Source organism: Micropterus salmoides, unplaced genomic scaffold (assembly GCF_014851395.1).
Source record: "Micropterus salmoides isolate LMB-PRFRI ecotype aquatic unplaced genomic scaffold, ASM1485139v1 Ms_hic_scaffold_2, whole genome shotgun sequence".
Taxonomy (NCBI): Eukaryota; Metazoa; Chordata; class Actinopteri; order Centrarchiformes; family Centrarchidae; genus Micropterus; species Micropterus salmoides.
The window spans coordinates 1531847-1553665 of NW_024041150.1; the positions used below are offsets into that span (position 1 = coordinate 1531847).

Here is a 21819-nt window from a genome sequence, read left to right on the forward strand (position 1 = left end):
TTAAGCCTAGTTCACGTTACACGATTTTTAGCCCGATTTGCCGCTCTGCGACCATCAGGCTGTGATCGGGAGTAAATCAACAGTTGATCGGCCAGTCGTTATGTGTGAACTAAACAACAACGCATCAAAACGGCTCCCCGACACATCACTGCCACATCACTGACATCTGCCAGATATCTAGCATGCTAAATATCATATTATAATAACAAACAACAGTTGTTTCCTGTGTAGGTCACGTCATTTCCCGTTTCACATTTCAGGTGTGTTTTCTTGACAAAACGTGGTTTGGAGACCAGCGTCGGGTGACACAGCCACCGTCAGCTCGTGTAGTGTGTGACCCCCTGTCAACGATCAGTCACGTAGTGTGAACGCCACAACGACTTCAAGACTCCCGTCACAAGACGGCAAGTTGTGTAGTGTGAACAGCACGGCCACCGGTCGATGCTGAAAGTCGTGCAGTCTGCACAAGCCGCCACTGCTGCTGAATTGTGTAATACTGAACGTGTTTAAAATAGTTTGTCCACCTCATTTATATCAATATATGGTGCTTGAGGGTTAAAATGATGACCATGAGCTAATGTCGTCTCCGGTTCAACCTTAAAGAATCTTGATAAAAATGTCTTTAAAACACACTTAACTTCCATGAAGGTAGGATTTACTGCGGGGTTGTTGGATTATATTGGATTCCCAGACTTGTTTGGCTAACAACAATGAAATTAGTCATGAACTGATAAATTAGTCATTTTCTCACAGGGCTTCAGTCTCCTCTGAATGATGTTTTAAATCAGCTGCCAGTTGAGAGTTTCATGACAGTTAAATATGTTTCAAGGCATTTGTTCCCCCCCACCCCCACCACCAAGTGTGGATTCATACATAAAGATCCACTCTCATGACCGCAGGGCTCTGACATGAGGAACTGCAGAACCCCACATGAGCAAATACCCAACCGGCTTAAGTGTCCTTGAGCAAAACACTGCAGGATCCCGGGACGCCGTTCCCCAGGCTAATTCACTTATTCAGCTTTTACAGCCTCTCACTCGAGAGACTTCTCACAATAACATCCTGCTTAGTTCTTCTCTTGGGCTGTGTTAAACGTCCTTGTATTTGCATTTTGAAGGAAATCACCCCGAGCACTAACTGGTAAGGTTCAAAATTGATAATATGAATTAAATTTAACTCCGCACACATATTTAAAAATGCTTTAATCCCCAATTTGATGCCAGAGGACAGCGCTTGTCTTTAATTTTTGTTTCTATGCGAAAGCTGAGTCTATCCAGTCCAGCTCTGAGGCAGCCTGTCTCCATCTTCAGTGACGTCAGCAGGAGGAATCCTGTGGCAGCCAATCAGAGCCCTGCTTCCTCATACCGCCGTCTCCTGCCTGCTGACAGGCCCGAGACGCTTTGTCCTGACAGCACAGAGAGAGGGATGCCCTATACACTCACTGACATCATCATCATCATGTTATCTTAAACACAGACTGAATCATGTTATGATTCAGCTCCTTTACTGACCACTGGGCTTTCTTATCATTACTTTAAATTTAAAATATGTATTTTTTTTATCCACAATCATCAGTGGTGGTTCATTCACAAACTGGCTGCAATACTCACCAGCCAAACACACTTACAATATTGTAAAGTTACACTCATCTAGCTGGCGTCTGCTGATGCTCATTCATCTCATTCAAGTTAAAACATGGTGCCTGAAGCATTTGTCTCTGTTAAATTTAACAATTTAAAAGACCCTTCAGTGCAAATTAAGATGAAAAATAAGGCTAACATTTCATCACTCAAAGAAATTCTGCATGACTGGTTTAATTTCTCACCAGAGGAACAACGTTTACAGAAATCACAATCTGTAAGGCTCACAATAGTTCATTTAAATTGTAAAATGCTATATTATGCTGCATGTAATGCTATTTATGATCCTGAATTTAGGTAGTTTAACTTGCAGGACTTGTAGGCACCCTGTAAAAACACAAAAAAAAACTTGTGAAGGCTTCATACGGATACTGTCTCCATAATAAAACAGCATAAATGTCAACTTACTATATGGTTTGTTAAAAAACTACCGGTACCAGTAAATATTAGTGTTAATATATTTGGTTGTTAATATATTGTAAAACTGATATATTTAGGCCATGGCATTTGACACAACTGTCAAATTAGCAAGAGAACAGAGCGCTGAGCGATATGAGCAAAAATGTTATCATGATAAAAATATTTCATATAATTCGATATCAGTAATTATCACGATAAATGTCATATCATTATTTCTTTCAAGTTTAATGGCTGGTTTTTGCTCCTTAGTGAAAGTTGAAGAAGCCAGATGGTTTTATGGTGGTTTTAAACTATTGTTTATGGTCAGAGCAAAACTTGATGCCAAACAGAGGATCATTTAAGAAATATGAGGAAGAACATACAAAAAAGGGCTTATTCATTTGTGATTTCATTAAAGTAAATGAAACATTTATTGAACATTTGTTTTATTGTTATTGAGGAAAAATATTGCAATAATTATCATTATTGTTTTATTACCCAGCACTACAACAGAATAACTATCTTTATGTTATTATTACACTGATTTATTAAGGGCAGTGTAATAATATGTTGCCCTAATCTATGAAAACACGTCATGTGCCCCCAAAGATAAATGAAGTGTTAACTTCTCCATACTAACACTCTTTGAAGAATGCATACAGATATCAAGAAAATATTGGATACTAGCCAAATACATAAATTATTCATACTTGACAGTGAACTTAACTGTGACCTGGCTATGGTTAAGCTGCAGGTTTAGTGCAATGTACTGGTTAATATCAGTCTCTACTGTAGGCTGGTGAATATTATCTTAACATTAGCCAACAGAACTTAATCAGCCGTAGTACTTGAACATTAATGGCTGAGTCCTGGTGACATGCATCAAAGCCCAGCAGCCATTAGGATAACGGCAAAATACATCCTGGGGCGCAGCAGGCTAAAAATAGACTCTGCAATTCTCACAACAAGTGACTGTCTTTCAGGATGATGGGACATGTACTGTAGGCCTATACTAGCCTCGTCGTCACTACTGTCTGCCACACCGCTGCTGGAGGAAAATATGAAACTATAGCTATCATTGACATCATGGTAATTATAGGCACAAGAGCAATCAGTTTTCATCCTGCTGTCAACAATAGGGACTCAATCACTTTCATGGCCGGGAGGAGCTAATAACCTCTGTGTTCTTTCACATAATGTCAAATCAATGGCTTGTTTTGAAAGAATTTACTATTTTTGGCTCCTCATCCTGGAAGTTATGCCTTCTTGTAAAGCACTCCGTAAACTCAAGTGGCGATTAGTTGGGGAGGGCTTCATTACTAATGTAGGTAAGGACTCAACACTAAAACCACTAGTTCCTATTCTGAGACCAAAGAACAAGGCACAAGTTGAGCAACTCAGAAATCTGTACTCTGTACACAGCTCTTCAGGTTAATTGACTGATGCCTATTAACCTCCCTATCTGATATGACCCTGATATGATAAAGGTGCCTGATACAATAACAAGGACAATTGTGAAAACTGTAAATCAACCTTGCTGTAAAAAACCTTTAGCTAGTCAGTTTATTGAGATTAACCATTAACATACTGTAAATAAATATTGCTTGCTATGGTCATCTGCAGCTTTGAAATGCATATACTGTATAACAAGTGATTTAAAACTATGTTTGAGGTATCAACATACAATTTTATCAGACACTAGCCATAAGATATGATACAGTAATATTACAATACACTGGCCATTAGGGCTGGACTGTAAATCTATACCAAGATAAATGAGCAAATTTACACCAATGATGATAAATGCAACAATGATTATTTTATATTCACGACAGTATGTATTTCCTGTCTCATGTTGGCCCACTTCTGATATGATTGTCTGATCGTTTGGTTGACCTTTTCGTAAAATATCACCGATTGTTATAGCTGGTCTCAGTTTATCGACATTTATTTGAAATTGCAATATGAGAACATTTAGGTCGGGACGAGATGCATAACTTTGAAAATGAAATAGATATCTGTCCATTGCCCGGCTCGAATGCTCACAAGATGGATGGTATCGCAACCACAGGTGATTTTGTGATTCTGCAAATGCAAATTGCAAGACTGCCACTGGCCATAATTAATCTGTATAAACAGAGAGGAAAAGATCCCACTAAAAGGGCAACGACCGAGAGTTGTCTCTTAAGTGTGTGGTCTTTAAACCTTTGTAACACACACATGAAAAATACACATGTGCAATTATTCTAATGAAACACAGTCACAATCTGGCGAAATGATCAACTTTCAGTAACCAGAACAGCTGCTTCATCTGCAGTAAAAGGACGAAAACATTATAATAACCTTTTTCCTCCCTAATCTATTCATCTATGTTATCGGGAAAAATCAAAGTAGCAAATAGCTGTATTGATCATTTGTCCATGGTGTAACTGATTTGCAGGTTTCACTGCAGGAGGCTAGATTTCCATCCACTTCATGACCCTTATAAATGCCTTTCTGTCTGAGGCTGTGAGCAAATGATGGCAACCTGAGGAGCCAACACTGTGATGACTGAGTTCTGGGTACAAATTTCCCTTAATTTATCATTAGCCAGCTTTTCCAACCCTGCTGAGCAAGGTACACTGTAACTGGAAGATTTACATTTACCTGTGAGTGTAAATCTTATGCCCTTATATAAAACCTCATCAATGAAGGGGTCATTTGATTGATACCAAGAGGTCCATTATCAGACACAACTCTGGCGAAGTCATTTACAACGTCTAAGTTGCTCTACAGCCAGCCTTTATCATTAGTTTCTATAACACATGTATATTTTCTCGTGATGGACGACAACACCTTAAAGAAAAAACATGTTAGTCCATTATCGGACACACTCCCACTAAATGACAGGTGTCGTGCCATCGTTCATCGCTTGGACGAAGAGTTCCTCCTTAATGTAAAGCCTAAATGTAAAATATTGTCAAATGAAGAAGACACAGACAAAAAGAAAACTGCTGCGATGATATTGTCCATAACTGTCCGTGAAATGGTTTGTGAGCTTAGGTAAAGGGAGGGGGACAGAATATGCACGACACCTGTCGTCGTTATTACCGTTAATGGCTTATTGACATAATAATACCGGAGGAAATACAACTAACCGCGGCCACATATTAACTCATCCAGAGATACGGTTTTAGGTGGATGACCGATTTCTGTTAGAAAAGACTGTGCGAACTTTGCACGATGTAATAAGCGTGTCTCTTTACAGAAAAATCGGTATTTAACGTTAAACCGGTAAGTTGTTTTGTGGAAAGTCGCAGTATGAATTTTGTGGGCTAAAAGGGGAAACCACCCGTGTCCAATAACGGACGTCTCGTCGACCGTTGTCCGGTAATGGGTTCATGTGAGGTGTATTTACCTGTAACGGGAAAGAGGCGCTCTTGTTGCCCACGTATCCCCGGACTACATGGCTCTGTATGGACAGAACACGGCATTCCATGGCGGCTCCCGGTCAGCCGAGGACGGACGCAGATAATCCGTTACTTCAACGAGAACCGCGTCTACACATAACAGTGCGGGGAGAAAAAAAAAACTTTAAAAATAATTAAAAACACACACGACAACGCCGCCAGTTAGACAGAAGCGGCAACGTTAGCTAGCTAGCTAACCAGCTGTGTGTCACACGGTGTGTGTGCGTGTGTTTGCGGTGTGAGCGCGTGTTCTGGTAGTAACGTTAGCGGGTGATGTGCGGTGATGTGCGGTGAGCGTGTGACAGAGAGAGAGAGAGAGAGAGAGAGAGAGAGAGAGCGCGTGCGGCCCCACACACAGACACGCACGGATAACACAGCGTCCGTTTAGCAACGACCGTTAAAAGCCGTTATTAAACATAAACGGTTAAACGACCCTGTTGTTAGAGTTGCCGTTAACGTTTCGCTAAAACCGACAATCTGAAAAAAAAAAGAAAAAAGTGCCACGAGCTGACCGGGGACAACCGAGGAGAGGTCGCGTGCACTGAAGGACAAAACACGCACACGCCGGTATTCTGCGCAGGCAATGTGCGTGACTGCCTAAACCCGATGACGTCACAACAGGGCCACTCCGATAGCAGCCGCATCCTGATCAACACAGCTGGAAATGAATAATGTGGATGACAACCATCTTCTATTTTTTTTTATTTTTTATTACTTCTATCACTACACTTTGCATAGCCGAATTATTTTATAACATATTTTTACATTCATTTATTACTCAGGTGCGTCTTTTCGCTGCCAAATTAAAAGACAAACAAAGAAATAACCTTTTATTTGGCATCTTTTTGGATGTAGTTTGGTACTGCGCTCAAATTTTTAACTCCCTCTGTGTGTCGTGGTTGTGACTCACACCATCTCTATCAGAGTCGTGACTGAGGGGGGATTTGACTTGGCAAAGACAGTCGGCAGTGATAGAGAAAGGCAGAGTAGGACGGAGTGCATGTACATACAAATATAGCCTGCAAATACATGGTAAGAGAAATAAATAATAGAAAGAGAGAGCGTGTGAGTCATTAAAACAGAAAGGAGCAACATAGATAAATTGAGCCAAATACACTGATGTTGAACTGATGGTGCCACCTGCTGTTCATTCGGGCCTTGACTGCTCTCTGTGATGCTTTAATTGCATTTCACACAAACCCCGAACATCACAGAACAGGAGACTTACTCTTTTTTCAGTGCTGCTTTAATAAAAATAAATATGTTGCCATCACTATTGCACACAGCCGTGGAATACAATTCCCCTTATTTTAATGGCAGATCACCCAAAATAACTTCATATGCTTCATCTTCTCCCCTTCTCTCTGTTCTCCTAATTGAAATGTAAAGGTAATGGAGGACGACAGCTAAAAAGGAGAAGAGAGGTTACGGATGGGCATGAAGAGCAGGAGCTAGGTGTCATGGATCATTTGGAGTCCTGGTCCATTTTGGGCTCTGAAGAGAAAACAGCAGAAGTCATTTACTGTATATTTGGGAATATATTTTTTATTTTGTCATTCTACATATTAAAATTAGTCTATACAATGAAAATTATTATTATTATTGGTGCTAGATTTATACTGGATAGCATACAGTAGCCTAAACAAACACTTTTGGTAAGGCTTTCCCTAAATTTGGTTATTAAAGAACTGTGAGCTGTAGTGAGCAGAATATTTTACAGTAGGCTGACAAATGCCAATAATAAATGTTTGATAATTGATAAGAAAAATAAGAATCACCACCTTATAAATACTAGCTGTTTGGGTCAGTTTAAGGCTTTTAAAAACACATTATGGAGGGATTGTCTGGAATATCTTTGAAGCTAATGAAAGAGAAAGAACCTGCACCTGATACAGCTCTACATACAATGTTTAAAGTCATAAGAGCTCTGCGACTGAATCTCTCATCTCTTCATCTCTCTCTCACCGGTGAAGGTGAACTCAGGGAAGCTGCTCAGGTCTCCTCCGCCATATAGTCGCTGGAGCTTAGCTGTCTCCTCTGACAGGTATTTTTCGTAATCTGGCTCTGCCTCTAACAGTCCTCCATTCAACCTTAGAAAAAAGAGAGGAGAGGAGATAGAAGATGGGGGAAATTAAAACAGAAATGGTCCATGTCTCCCCCACATTACATCTCAACATCACAGTTTCCCTGTGTTTTTCTCTTGTTGTTATCGAAGTTATCCTTCTGTGAAATGTTTGGAAACTGTGCCTCCAGCTGTTCTTTTTTACAGCTACTTTATACAGCATAGTAGGGATGCAACTAATGATTATTTTCATTATCGATTAATCTGTTGATCATTTTCACGATTAATTAATTAGTTGTTTGTCTATAAAATGTCAGAAAACGGTGAAAAATGTTGATCAGTGTTTCTCAAAGCCCAAGAAGACCTCAAGTCCTCAAATGTCTTGTTTTTATCCACAACCCAAAGATACTCAGTTTACTGTCACAGAGGAGAAAAGAAACCAGAAAATATTTACATTTATTTCACAAAGTGACTCAACTATTAATCCATTATCAAAATACTTGCTGATTCATTTAATAGTTGACGCTAATCAGTTAATCAACTACTCATTGCACTATGGTTTATATTTAAGTGGAGAGACCATGTGATAAATTGTTTATTTAAAATTTATATAATCAGGAAGTCTCTTGAGATATATCTATATCTATTTCAAGAGACCTGGGTGTAATTGCAGCATAAAATAACGAACATGGGACTATTCAAAGTAAAATTTAAACATTCCTATTCTACACAAACAGCAGCTCTATTTGAAATATTTTGTAAATACCAACAGCCTTCAGAACCATTCAATGCCTACGTATTAATAAATGACTCAAGGGCCTTAAAGAAACAGTTTAACATATTGGGAAACTCATTAGATGATAGAAAATCGATACTACTCTCATGTCTGTGCATAAAGGCCTATTTATACTTCTGCGTCAAACGTACACCGTAGGTAAGCTGTAGCCTGACGCGCACCTCCCCAAAAATGTAACTACACATCACGTTAACGCAGACCGCAACAACTGGTTGGCTCGGTAGCACCGCGTTTCCACCAATTTCCTCCTACGCATTTCCGTCGTGTCCTTATTCTGCCTCAGCCAGTTCAAGGGTCGTACATACCATCTCCTCCGACGCCTTCTCCCGTTTCTGCGTTTTAGTAATTTCACTAAAAGTATCTGCTGTTCAACATCGATCCCTTGCACAAGTATAAATTCAAATTCAAAGCAGCTTTATTGGCATGAAGTGTTGCCTAAGCTAAATGCTCACGATGGCATGTAGCCGACTCGACGCAGAAGTATAAATTGGACTTGAGTTCCAAAATGTTCCTTTAGGAAGCCAAGCCTTTTGGTTGTTTAGGGACAGTCCAGCAGCACGGGACGTCTGAATATGTTTTCCTACTGCATATGACAGGAAACCTCTTTTGACTCTCTACCTGCGCATGTTGTTGTATTCTCCGATCTTCTCCAGGAAGAGTCTTTGTACCGGATCTAAATCTGAAAAACACATGAAAACAATACTATGACCCAACCTTATCACCAGACAACGTTTACATTAGACATTTTAAGAGTAGGCTTAAGACTTTCCTCTCTGATAAAGCTTATAGTTACGGCTGGCTCAGGCGAGTCCTGAACCATCCCTTAGTTATGCTGCTGTAGGCCTAGACTGCTGGGAGACTTCCCATAATGCACTGAGGCCCCCCCCCCCCCCCCTTCCATCTGTTTGCATTCTGATCCCATTAATGCATCTTACTAACTTGACTTCTTCCCTCTCTCGTAGTTTTGTGCTTTCTCGTCCCTCTCCTTACTCCTTCTGTCGCTTTTTGCCGGTGTTTCTGGCTCCGGAGCTGTAGAGTCTGGATCTGTGGTTGCGGGCTTCCTGCTCAACACCTGCTGCTACAATTATTATTAGTCCTATTATTATTGGCAATAATATTGCTATCATTATTAGTACTATTATTTATTATTTTCATTGATGTTTGTACCACTACCACCTTTAATGTTGTTTTGCTTTGCCAACATTTTAAAAATTATTTATAGGAACTACGGTATGGTTAAGGTCCCCACGCCCCTGTACACACGACAAGCTGTTGACGATGAGTGAGTGAGTAAGGTTAAAGAAAGCTTATAATTATCGCAAATAAATTATGTTTCTGGCATTGTTGAAGTTAAAGCAACTAAAAGACAATCAAAAAATCACTTTTTGTGTGAACAAGCGAAGGCTATACTACGAAAACCTTCGAGGAGTGGCTGTCTGAAAGTTTGTGCCATTATCCACATTTGAACGATGATCACAGACATTACAAAGACACGAAGGGCTCCTTTTAGATGTGGTCGAACAAGTTCGTTTACATTATTTGTTGGTCTGAAACAGGAAGCAAATGGTTTCTCGTGTGAAGGTGCGATATGCTACCCGCCAATCCACCATCCCAACCTTACTGTACACCTGCCTGAACATCACACTACCTCCTGAGGTGGCAATGAATGTTGGCACTGGCCTTAATTCATGTGCTGCAGACAACCTCACAAGTTAACAAGTTGTATATAGTTTGTTTAATACTTACAAATAGAAATGTAAAAACGATATTGTGGTACAAATATCACTTTATATGTCGGCGTCAGCAATTACGTACATGCAATTCCCCATAAAACTACTACTGGTTCAGAGATAGAGTCATGTGTTGAAATGTCAGCCTCTGTTATGTCCTCAAAACCATCTTCTATTGTGGTCTTAACTTCCATATTCTCCTCTTTTGCTAGTAACTCCGCTTCTTTCTCAAGCGCATTCCTTGTTTCCAGCAGAACTCCGCTCTCAACTCCTCCAACTTTTGTTTCGTTTGCCTTCCCCTCCATCTGCAAACAGTCTCCCTTTTCTCCTACAGGAGGATCTGAACTTGTATTTAGCGTGCCAGGAGCTTTGGAAAGCACTGCAGGAACACGACAGAGAAGCTCTTTCACTAACGAGCCACTTCGTCCTTCTAACTCTCCCACTTTGAAACAACTTTAGTTAAAAATTCACTTGGATTCTCAGTTTCAGCTGCGGCTTTCTATCCTGCTCCAGCCGTTGTAACCTCAACTACATGGAGTGTTACAGGCTCTAAAGTCGTTTGTTCAGACTTGTTCACTCCCTCCTCCAGAGCCACTTTTACTGTGGATGATTCTACTGTGGATTCTATTGTAGATTCTTGTGCATTTTGGATTAAGGCAGTGGGTGAGGTGTTATCATCTGCTTCATTTTCTATCTTAGGTTCTACTGTACCTTCAGAAACAGCATCTCTACTCTCTATAGGAGAGGGCCTGGCCTCCACTGCTGGCTCTATTGTAGTTTCTATTGAAGATTCTTCTACATTAACTGCTGCTGAGTCTGTGCTGTTGGTTTGCACTGCTTGAGCTGCTGTATCTGCTTCAGCCTCTATTGTAGTTTCTATTGAACATTCAGCTACAGCAGCTCTACTCTCAAATGTTTCCAGAGGATAGGCGCTGGCCTCTACTCTACCGATCTCTACTGTAGTTTCTAATAAGGGTTGTACTGTGTGCGAAATGTCAACCACTCCTGAGTCTGTGCTTTTGGTTACTACTGCCTGAGCTGTTGCATCTGCTTCAGCTTCTATTGTAGTTTCTACTGAACCTTCAGCTACAGCAGCTCTACTCTCTAGTGTTTCCAGAGGGGAAGTGCTTGTCTCTACTGATGTTTTTATTGTAGTTTCTAGTAAAGGTTCAACTTTGGTACTGTATGAGATGGTAAACACTGTGCTGTTGGTTTGTATTGCTTGAGCTGGAGCATCTACTGGACCTTCAGCAAAAGAATCTCTAGTCTTTAGTGTTTCCAGAGGAGAGGTGCTGGCCTCTACTGATGTTTCTACTGTAGTTTCAAATAAGGGTTCTACTGTGTGCGAAATGTCAACCTCTCCTGGGTCTGTGCTTTTGGTTTGTACTTTTTGAGGTGCTATATGTACTGTGACATCTATTGTAGGCTCTACTTGACACTCAACAGCAGCAGCTCTAGTTTCTAGTGTTTCCATGGGAAAATGGGTAGCTTCTACAGGTGATTCTATTGTAGTTTCTATTAAGGGTTGTTCTTTGGCAGCGTGCGAGACTTCAACCACTCCTGAGTCTGTGCCTTTGGTTTGTACATCTTCAGCTGGAGCAACAATAACTTCTAGTGTTCCCACAGGAGATAGGCTAGGCTCTACTGATGTTTCTATTAAGGGTTCCATTGCAGCAGCTGAAAAAGATGACGTCTCTACGTTCTTATCCAACATGTGGGCCGTTAAGGGCAGTACGGTGGCAGTTTTGAGTTCAGCTGACTCTGGTGCAGCTTCTACGTTGGTTTCTATTGTTATTTCTACTGCAGCTGCTTCTGATCCTGATCCTGCAGGGGTTGTGCTGGTTGTACGAACAGTCTCACTGGAAACACTATCAGCAGCGGACTCCTGAATAAAATCAAGAGGAGCCTGCTGAGGCGTCTCTGGGTTTGTCGGAGATGCTGATGTTGGTTGAGGAGATGGAGGTGCAGTGTTAAGACAGACAGACGCTGCTGGCTCTGCCTTTGACAAGGGAGGAACATCTGAGGTGGAGACCTTCATTGAGGAGGTGGTGGGAGGTTTGGGAGGTGTGGAGGAGGCACTGGCAGGTTGAGCTGTAGGAGGAAGAGGAGAGGAAGAGTAGACAAACAAAGATCTAACGGACACGGAGGGACAAGTAAAATTACTCAGCACAGACTCAAATCAGCGTTTGAGGGATTTAATTAATTAATTAACTCAGCTGGTAGAAATAACTGTCCTTCAGGCAAGTTCTCTGTTCTATGGTTTTCTTGCAATTGTGTGTGCTTTCCCATATTTTGCCGTCCATGTCGTTTCCACAAAATTTACATAACCTAGGCTAACAGTTTTCTACATGATATGATTCTTACAATCTATTCCGTATTAACACTGAGTGTCCGAAAAGCCTCAAATGATACATGTAACAGTACCACTGAATGTGGTGTGATGAAGAAGGGGCTGGTAAATTAATTCAAATTATTATAGCGTCTGAATAAAATCCTCTTAATCTTGACCAGCTAACATTCAACGCCTGCTGAAAAGAAATAAAATCGGGAAATCTCTGAGACTTTATTCTGACACCACACTCAACACAACATCCTGAATGTGCTGACCTTTACCAGAAGGAGGCGCTGTGTCTGGCCTGCGCTGGGAGAAGAGCTGCTCCAGGAGTTTAGCGACATCCACTGCTGGCTGGGGCTTAGCTTTCTCTGCCAATTAAAGAAAATACATGCTGAGAATGAAATAAAAAAAGTCTGAGGCGATATGATGTCTGAATGATGCTATAAGAATAAATTTAGATTTTTAAAAAATAGAGATTTGAACATCTGCAGGTCTCCTTATGGCCATATTGGATGTTTTAGGCATTTAATTTGCTGACACACATTTATCCATTCACAGTTTCTCCATTGATTTTCCATGACATTTGACTACATACACTACACTATGATGGAGGGTTTTACCCATATTGCCCAACCCTACGGCAGCATGTCTTTTCTCACCACTTGTTGGCGCTCTCACTCTTCCACTAGTGTAGAAGGAATAATATATGAACAGGATACAGGACACTTGGGGAAGTAAAAACCTGACGGGAAATCAGACAGAAGTGCGGTTGTCTTACTGATGTGTGTTCGGCGAGGCTGTTTTCTGTCCGATGGTTTGGAGCTGAACGGAGCAGTTTGCAGCCTCCATACAGGTCTACACATCTCCCTGTGAATTCACAGGACACACACACACACACACACATATATATAATCACGTTATTGGATGCTTTATTCCAGTTCTTGGGTTTATCCACTAATGTCACTGATGGTTATGTTTTAGTTTTATCATGTACGTGACCGTCATTTTGAATTAAACCTCTTCACATGTTGAAGAGACTTGACAGCCTTTCATCGCTCTCGGGGGTCAACTTATCACTCAATCAGTCATATTGTTCATTTCAGTGTTTCCTTTGAAAGCTGCAGATACACAGCGTTTGAGTGTGAGTTAACATGCAATGAATGCAACAACAACCTTAAAGGTACTGAAAAGTCATGACTAGGTAATATATTGTATACACTGCAGTGGCTGCACAGTTCTCGCGGAAATCTTGTAAGAGGCGAGTTGTTGCAAGAAACGCCGGTGGAAACGAGGGAGAGCAGTTTGTTTTGTACATAGAGGAACTGCTAGCAACACTTTGCTCCAACACAACAATCTCCTCTCTCTAAATCTGACTCTCGTTGCCACCTTCTTCTTCCTGCAAAATTTCAGAGCGAAACTTCAGTTTCCTGTTAAAAACAAAAGGTGTCACCGTGAGTCACCCACAGGGATCCTTTCCATAATGTTGTCAGACACCGGCCGTAACAGTCTGAGCCAAAACAGAAGCACGTTTTGTGGACGCCATTTTGATGAACACAGTTGCCCCGAAGGAACCAGCTGCAGGCTGGAGCCATCCATTACACAGATACCCAAACAATTTGTACCCATTAGTCATTTCGACCACAAAATATGTGAAAATAGGGTTTAGAAATACAGAAATGATCCTTTAAATGAAAGTACCAATAACACATTGTATAAATACAGAAGTATTAGCATCAACATATACTTAAACTACCAAAAGTAAAAGTACTCCTTATGCAGAATGGCCACTTTCAGAGTAATGTGCAGTACTGTGCAAAGGTTTTAGGTAGGTGTGAAAAAAAACAAACTGTAAAGTAAGAATGTATTCAAAACATGTTAATAGATTAACTTTTGTTAATTGATAAATATAAAGTGAGAGAATTAGAAGAAAAATCTATACATCAAATCAATATTTGGTGAGACCACCTTCTGCCTTCAAAACTAGTACTGTATAATATATTATTGATTTATTGTAGATTAATGTAGGTATCACTGTATTAGGCTACTGCAGCTGGTGTGGGGCTATTTCTAAAATTACTTTATTTGTTTATAATATTTTGTATTAATAATTTGAATCTGTAAAGTTACTAGTGATTGAAGCTGTCAAATAAATGTAGTAGAGTAAAAAGTACATCATTCCCTCTGAAACATAGTGAGAGCAGGAGTAGGCTAAAATACAAGTACCTCAAAATTGTACTTAAATACAGTAAATCTTACTTACAGTAGACGCTAAATGTACTTTCCACAACTTTAAATAATGCATGGGGTCTAAATAAAAGTCCAAACACACAGACAAACAAGAAAAGTACTTACTCTTACACACAATCCTGTTCCTCTTCTGAACAATGCAGCTGCAGCCATGATTGTTTAATAATGAATATAGTTTGCAACTGATCTCTCTGGCTGAGGAGGAATCGAGTCTGATCGAGTCTTAATAGAGCTATCCTGTGTTTTGATGGCATTACAGTTACATAAACCTCCTTATTTAAAGCCTCTAAACCATAGACTGTAAACACAGTGTGTCAAGACCGAACAGAAGAAGGACTTCCGGCCAGCAATATCAAAATAAAACGACGTCCTGAATTTGATTTGATTTCTGTAAACATACATTTCTGTGAATGGTAACAAAGTGAAAACAAATCTTAATGTCAAGTCTTGTCTTAATACTGCAATTTCGAGGTACTTGTACTTTACTTCAGTATATCCACTACTACTCCACTACAATTCAGAACTAAATAGTGTACATTTTACTGCACTATATGTATTTAGAGCAGGTGTAGACTGTACTCTTTGTAATATTATTTAAAGACACCCAACAATTCCCACCATAAGCAACAAGTAGAGGGATAAAGCTATTAAAAGGTTTCCCCCGATACAATGGTATATAAATATCAGCTAATCATGATTAAAAATGTTTATAATTGCACCTCAGTTAAATAATGTATCAGCAGTGGTGGAAAAAGTATTCAAATCACCACAGTACAAAATTACTCCATTACAAGTAAAAGTTCAAAATTTCTCACTACAAAGAGTATTAGCAACAAAATGTACTTACTGTCAGTGTAAACAGTTATATTATTGGATCATTATTAATAATATAGAAGCAGTACCTTAGTGTTGTTGTTGGTTAACATGGAGATAATTTTACTACCTCATATACTTTTGGTAGTTTAATCTGTTACAATGGATCATTTTTCTTAAATTGATCATAGGTTTTGTATTTAAAAGGTTTAATTTTCAAAATTGTTATTTTAAATAAATGTAGTGAAGTGAAAAGTACAATATTTATCTCTAAAATGCAGTTGCATAAATTATGAAGTAGCATAAAATGGAAGTACCTCCAGTCGAGACACTTGACGGAATCGTTGACCAACATCCGGCGGCATCGTGGCTAAATATGTCTGTTTCGAACTGGTTCACGTAAAGACAACTGACCCAAGCTGTGTGGCTCAATGCAGCCTCCATTAGTATCTTTTTAGCCATGTGGTCTACATGGCTCACCTGCCATGTCACTCACATTTGAGCCTGGTTGGTCCATGTCTGTAATAGATTCACATGAAATATTCAAATTGACAAAAAAACAGAACAAGCAGAGCTGCTGCAGAAAAGCTGAATACTGGAATTAAAAATGATTAGAGGCTGGAAACAATTTGCTGCAATGACTCAGTAAGAATCACATCTTCCTTGAAATCTCCCAGAACATGTTAAACTATAGGTCATTTACCTGTATATTTTATTATAAATTGTATAAATATATATTATAAATTGTATATACTTAATACTATACAAAAATAAATGTAAACTCAATCACTACAAATATTCTTCATCAAGTAAAGCAAAAGCATAAAACACATTATAAAGTCTGAACATTATTTTTTTATCATGTGACCCAGCGGTTCCAAACCTTTTTTCGGCTTGTGGACAAGACTTTGTGAGAGAAGGATTTTTTTCCTTCTCAAACTGTTGAATTTGAACGATTTTAACACATTTGAAAAGGTAAGTGTCCAGGATCTCCCCTAAAAAAACAGCAATCAGAGAAAACAAAGTAAACAATAACACTCCATTTTGTTTTTTTGCTCTTATTCCTTGGATCGTCTTGTGACATCTCATCTTCTTTGAAATCTTCCGTACATGTTGAATTACAGATCATTTACATATATCTTTGACACTGAGAATACTGGTTTATATTATTTAGGTAGAGGCGATAAAAAAGTAAAATACCTGCACAATATAATTTTTGTTATTTGGGTCCTTTGTTTGATTTTACCTTCAGAAAAAATAAATGCAAACTCTTCCTACCCGCCAGGTGAAGCACCACGGATGTAAACTTGTATTTGTGTGTGAGCAAGTCAGTACTGGGGGAGGTATTCAGATCCTTTACCTAAAAAAAGTATTAATACCACACTTTTAAAAATACAAGTAAAAGTCCTGCATCGGAAATGTTATTTAAGTAAAAGTATATAAGTATAATCAGAAAAATGCCCCCTGTGACAGTTTTAACGTTGTATTTGAATGTTGTAAAATTTCTCATGCATTAATGTAACAGCAGGATTTTGCTGTTGTAGTCACTCATTTTTAACTATTTTGTATCAGAGTGCAACTAATAATTATTTTCTTTTCTGGATTAATCTGCTGATTATTTTCTCCATTTATTGGTTGATTTTAAAAACTATGTCACAGTTACCCAAAATGACAACGTCACAATGCTCGCTTGTCCAACCAACAGTGAAAACCTCAATATTACTAAAAATTTATTTAAATAATTCAAATGAAAAGCAGCAAGAAGCTGGAACCCTTAAATACTTTTACATAAAAACTGACCCAACAGGTGCCAGTTTATTACCTGTAGATCACTTAATCATTAATGGATTAATAGCAAGTGAAAAAAAATGTTGTAAAGTTGCTGAAGTAGAGTAGAAGTATAAAGTGGCATGAGAAGAAAAAATGCTTAAATAAAAAGTACCTCCAGTTTGTACTGAAGTACAGTACACGAGTACATGTAGTCAGAAAACACCGACAGACAGTCTTGGTCCAACTGAAGTTTATTCTGAACATTGAAAGACAACAACGTACATCTTCTTCTACAGTGATAATTAACAGCAGGCTGCCTCTATCGCCCCGTAGCGCTCATATATTAACTCTCAGATAGCAGTAGTATTATACACAACCTGGAAGGTCGACAGTAAGAACGGGTTCAAACTGGATTAGATTAGTTTCAGGACAGTGTGCAGGGCGGTGGGGGGGCAGTACAGGGATGTAAGACATATTGATCATCATTCATTATCATCATTATCAGCTTCCGTCTGTGGAGACACAGACATTCGTTCACACCTTCCTCCACAGTCAAGCTGCTGCAGCTGGCTGAGCGACTCCTGATTGGACAGTGGCTGGTCACTAAGGTAAGTATTGGTCGTCTCAGTGGTAATTCAGTAACCGTGGCATTCAATTAAAATTACTCAATACATTTACTAACTGGCCCAGTGGCTAGCTAACTAACATATCTACAACTCGACTGAGCGGACGAACTGGCAACGCTAACTGTCCGACTGGCTAATGCAGCGGCCATTTTGAATGCTCAGGCTCGGAAAGAAGGTCAACGCTGCTTTCAAAGTAACTCCTGTGTTTGTGTTTTTCCACAAAGGAAATGAAGTGACTGATATGCTTCAAAACTAGGTCGTTAAATTCGTGACAATAAGCTGACCACTTTAAAGCTGCTGCAGTTCAGCTTATAGCAGGTTATAGCTAACTAGCTAGCCAATGTCCGTGCTAATTTTAAGCAGCTATTATAGCTGATGTTCCCAAAATACAGTCTATATGACAATATGATAGCTTTAAAGGACAGGGCTGATTATATTCTATATTTTCATATCATTTCATGTCATCAAATCCCACAAAAACACCCAAAACGACAATAAGTTGATCTGTTTAAAGCCTCTGAGCCATAAAGCTCCACTGTCGTCCAAAAACTATTAAAACACACTAGTGAGCCTCACTGTTGCACTGGGTGACATGTTCACCATGAACACACACTGTAGTTCATTCTGACTCAGTCCCACACACACCGTCCTGCTGCCCCAAATACTCACTAGAGCACCACATGTGGATTCATCCACAGCTGAACTTAGTCCCAAACAAATGTACCATTTCCTCCTGTTCGAGTAATGTTTGCTTAAAACTACAGTACAAGAAAAACTATATATCCGTGAGCCATTTTTTTGTTGACTAACAAGTTGTTTGTTTTGGTCTTTCGTGGGATTTGTTAAGAGTAATAAAAATAAAGAATAACACCAGTCTTACACTTTAAAAGTTTGTTTCCTTTAACTTTCCTATTCAAAATGGCCACTATGTGCGACAGTGTGTGTTTTAAAAGTGCTGGGAGTGCTGACGCACAGTAACATTTGTTTCTACACTGAGCTTCCTCAGGGTCAGAGAGTGTGGAAATGATCTAAAAGTCTGTACCTATAAAACACGTCTATATTACACGTCTGCAGTAGCCAAGCAAGTTCAAAGGGGCCCCTTTCCAGCTCTGGGCCCCCTGATTTTTTTCAGGGTTTGTTGTCCCCTGCATAGTGACTGCCACTGTGACAGCTCCACACAGCAGCAACATAACAACAGAGGTTAGATGTGTGACATAAATCGCATAGAACTATGACCCCCCCCCCGTTAGCGTCCAACATAATACACAAAATAAAAAGACAAATTAAGACATTCTTCTTTACAGTACCCTTAATTTAAATTAGCTGTCACACTATGACAGTCCTGGGTGCCCAGCCATATTATTACCAGCATTATTATGATTGATACATTATTATGAAGTCTTGAAATGTTTATTTACACTGGACACTTGCCATATAGTGGGGTAAAATCATTCTGTATTTTCAGCTCATTAGCATCGTTAGCATTTCTCATTACACCTGTACATATTTAGCACTTTCTGAGATAATGTGGCAAGTGTTCAGTGAAGGTCAAAGCAGACCCGAAAATTCAAAACGGCAAGGTCCCTTTACATGCTGTACCTTAAAAATCTGAAAGCCTGAAGAGACTCTGGAGAGAGAGAGAGAGAGAGAGAGAGAGAGAGAGAGAGAGAGAGAGAGAGAGAGAGAGAGAGAGAGAGAGTTGTAAGAACTGACATAAAAAAATACAAATAAAAATGTACACTGAACCGTACCTTTAATCAGCCTGCCCATCTCGAAACACACACACACACGCACACGCACACGCAGACACAGGTTTTTTGGGACTAAGAAGGAGGGCTGGGATTGTCACTGAAGTGTCGGTGAGACTGTCTGATGAAGCAGAGGAAGAGAAAACAATAAGGACCGGGCTTATCTCCCAGAGGACTGGACTGGATTAAAGTGAACCATATCAGACTAAATAGTGATGCTGGACCAGACTGAAGGAGGACAGGAGTAGACTGGACTGGAACAGAAACAGGCTGATAGTGCAACATAATTCATGTTTTACCTGTTAGCTATAAGAAGTGCACCTTTAGGAGCTGCTTGTTAAAAAAGGTGTGTTCATCTTTAAAATCGTCGCAGTACGGATTTGCATTTTTAAGGCCTGTAACACAACATTTAAGACGTAAAAGACGTATGTAAAACATTTTTGGCCGTGGATATACATTTGAAGAGCTTAAGACATTCAGTGATTTATGCTAACCTGCACACATCCGGTTTTAGGCTGAATTTTAATCTCAGAAATCTGATATGTAGTCTGAAGCTGAAATAATCCGTTTATTTACCGTTTATGTGGAACTGCTGTTTACTGGTGCAAATCAACTAAAATGCTCAAAGCGTTTTACTTTGTGCTGACCGGTTAAAACTGGAAAACTCCTCACATCGCCCCCTGCTGTCTGTGTTCAGACTGCAGGGCTGTTTTAAATGATAAATGAGCATGTCGATGTTGTATAATTCCTAAGTAAGATGTCCACAATGAGACACCACTTAAATAATCGAACGTAGCATCGAGGCTAGTTAGCAATGTTTTTACTAATTTATTTGTATACTGTTCCCTTCTTAAGGCTGGATTAAACTGTTTAGGGGGGGCCCTTTGCTTTTGGGCCCCGGAAACCAACCAGCCCAGATTATCATATGGACGCTTGGTCATGACGCCTTTTGCGTTGCTTTTTAACACCCTGGGGATGTTCAGGTCTCTGTTCGGTCAAGTTAGCAACAATACATATGCAACGTCCTGTTAAAACTTTCAAAATAAAACTACTTTTTAACATTGTGAAATGTGGCAGTTTGGTTAAGTTTAAGTAAAGATCATGGTTTGGGTTACTTACTAAGTAATGTTACTTACGGAATTTACATAACCTACGGAGCTTATATAAAAACCAGGGATGCACCGAAACTTCTTGGCCGAAGCCGAAACCAGATGTAATGAAAAGATTGCAGATTTTTTCCATTATGTTTTTTCCATTTATTTTGCTTTTTTTTTTTGCATAAATTAAATAGTCAAAATGTGTTTTTTACTCAGCGTTTCCCACAGGATTTGGAAAGACTATGGTGGGGGGGGTGGGGGTCCGAGGCCCGAGAGGGTCCAGTAAAGTAAATTACATGTGTCCATTTACTTTTAATGGACACATGTAATAAATTTTATACTTTCTGTGAATATAATCCAATTAATCTTATTCATCATCCTGTACAGACACCTTATTTCGAAAACCGGACGTTGTCACATGTGTTTCCTCCTCGTGCTAAATTCATCAAGGTCCGAGCCAGTTTGATAAATAATGTTGTATGTGGTTCTCGTCCGGCGTAACATGAGGACTTCCCAGCCTCTCTTCAGGCAGGACTCTCATACTGCAACACTCGTCTTTGTAAAGAGACAAAGTGAGTCTATAACCTGCCTGTCAGCACGCTCTGGGACCTTTCAGTGGATTTACCATAAAGGCTTGAATACGTGTGCACTCCAGATTTAGGTGCGGCTAGTTTAATCGGCCCGGGCAATCCAGCATTGCTGTTCCTAATTTACTAAATATTATTATTTTCTCTTTTATTTTAACAAGCAAGTAAACAGATACTTTCCCTCCGCTGAATGTACTGAACACCTTAAACATAAACAGCCTGTAAAGAATAAGAAACCGAACCAGATCAGTCGAATCTTCCAGTCCTGTCTAATCCGGCCCAACTGTCGGATCCGCATCGTATCTCTTAGTTCCTTTTTGGTCCAATCCAGTCCAGTAGGATCCTGTCCAGGTTTTAGGGTTCTTCAAACAGCTGGAGGTCCAACCTGACCACAATCTCTCCTGTGGGAACTTCGTGGAGCAGCAACCGCTTCGTGATTGGTCCTTTAGAGCCCTGGTCCTTCTTTATCTCAGCCAACCGGATCTCTGTCCTGCCCAGGAAGTCTGGGGGGAGAAATGTA

The 21819-nt window shown here is 39.7% G+C and overlaps 3 protein-coding genes across 4 annotated transcripts in view; all 3 read right to left on the reverse strand.

The window, feature by feature from the left end:
* Window positions 1-6065, reverse strand: part of pdxkb (pyridoxal (pyridoxine, vitamin B6) kinase b) — a 31995-nt gene extending 25930 nt beyond the window's left edge. The window contains exon 1 of the mRNA XM_038732559.1: window positions 5437-6065. Coding sequence (XP_038588487.1) covers window positions 5437-5517 — 81 coding nt within the window. The 5' untranslated portion in view covers window positions 5518-6065. The remainder of the gene's footprint in view (window positions 1-5436) is intronic.
* A 651-nt stretch (window positions 6066-6716) lies between these two features.
* On the reverse strand, window positions 6717-16117 carry LOC119913199 (ATP synthase-coupling factor 6, mitochondrial-like). Of its 2 annotated transcripts, XM_038732558.1 has the most exons (6): window positions 15789-16105; window positions 13190-13278; window positions 12684-12779; window positions 8965-9025; window positions 7454-7578; window positions 6717-6982 (listed from the first exon to the last, which is right to left on the reverse strand). In XM_038732558.1, the coding sequence occupies exons 1-6, from the start codon at window positions 15824-15826 to the stop codon at window positions 6954-6956; spliced, it is 438 nt and encodes a 145-aa protein (XP_038588486.1). In that variant the 5' UTR covers window positions 15827-16105; the 3' UTR covers window positions 6717-6953. The 2 variants fall into 2 exon arrangements, with proteins under 2 accessions (XP_038588486.1, XP_038588485.1); XM_038732557.1 differs by lacking the exons at window positions 6717-6982; window positions 7454-7578; window positions 8965-9025 and adding an exon at window positions 10071-12167 and having other exon boundaries at window positions 15789-16117.
* Window positions 16118-17474: 1357 nt separating this feature from the next.
* The window catches only part of itsn1 (intersectin 1 (SH3 domain protein)), a 51432-nt gene continuing 47087 nt past the window's right edge, over window positions 17475-21819 (reverse strand). Inside the window, exon 45 of the mRNA XM_038732568.1 lies at window positions 17475-21802. Within this exon, the coding sequence (XP_038588496.1) occupies window positions 21654-21802 (149 nt within the window). The 3' untranslated portion in view covers window positions 17475-21653. The remainder of the gene's footprint in view (window positions 21803-21819) is intronic.

Excerpts from the sequence above, each read along its gene's own strand:
- LOC119913199 (XM_038732557.1), bottom strand. The coding sequence starts at position 15,826 with ATGTTGGTCAACGATTCCGTCAAGTGTCTCGACTGGAG. Across the intron at positions 12,780-13,189 it reads GCCTCGCCGAACACACATCA|AGAAAGCTAAGCCCCAGCCA; the intron begins GTAAGACAACCG and ends TTTAATTGGCAG. Across the intron at positions 12,168-12,683 it reads AGCGCCTCCTTCTGGTAAAG|CTCAACCTGCCAGTGCCTCC; the intron begins GTCAGCACATTC and ends TTCCTCCTACAG.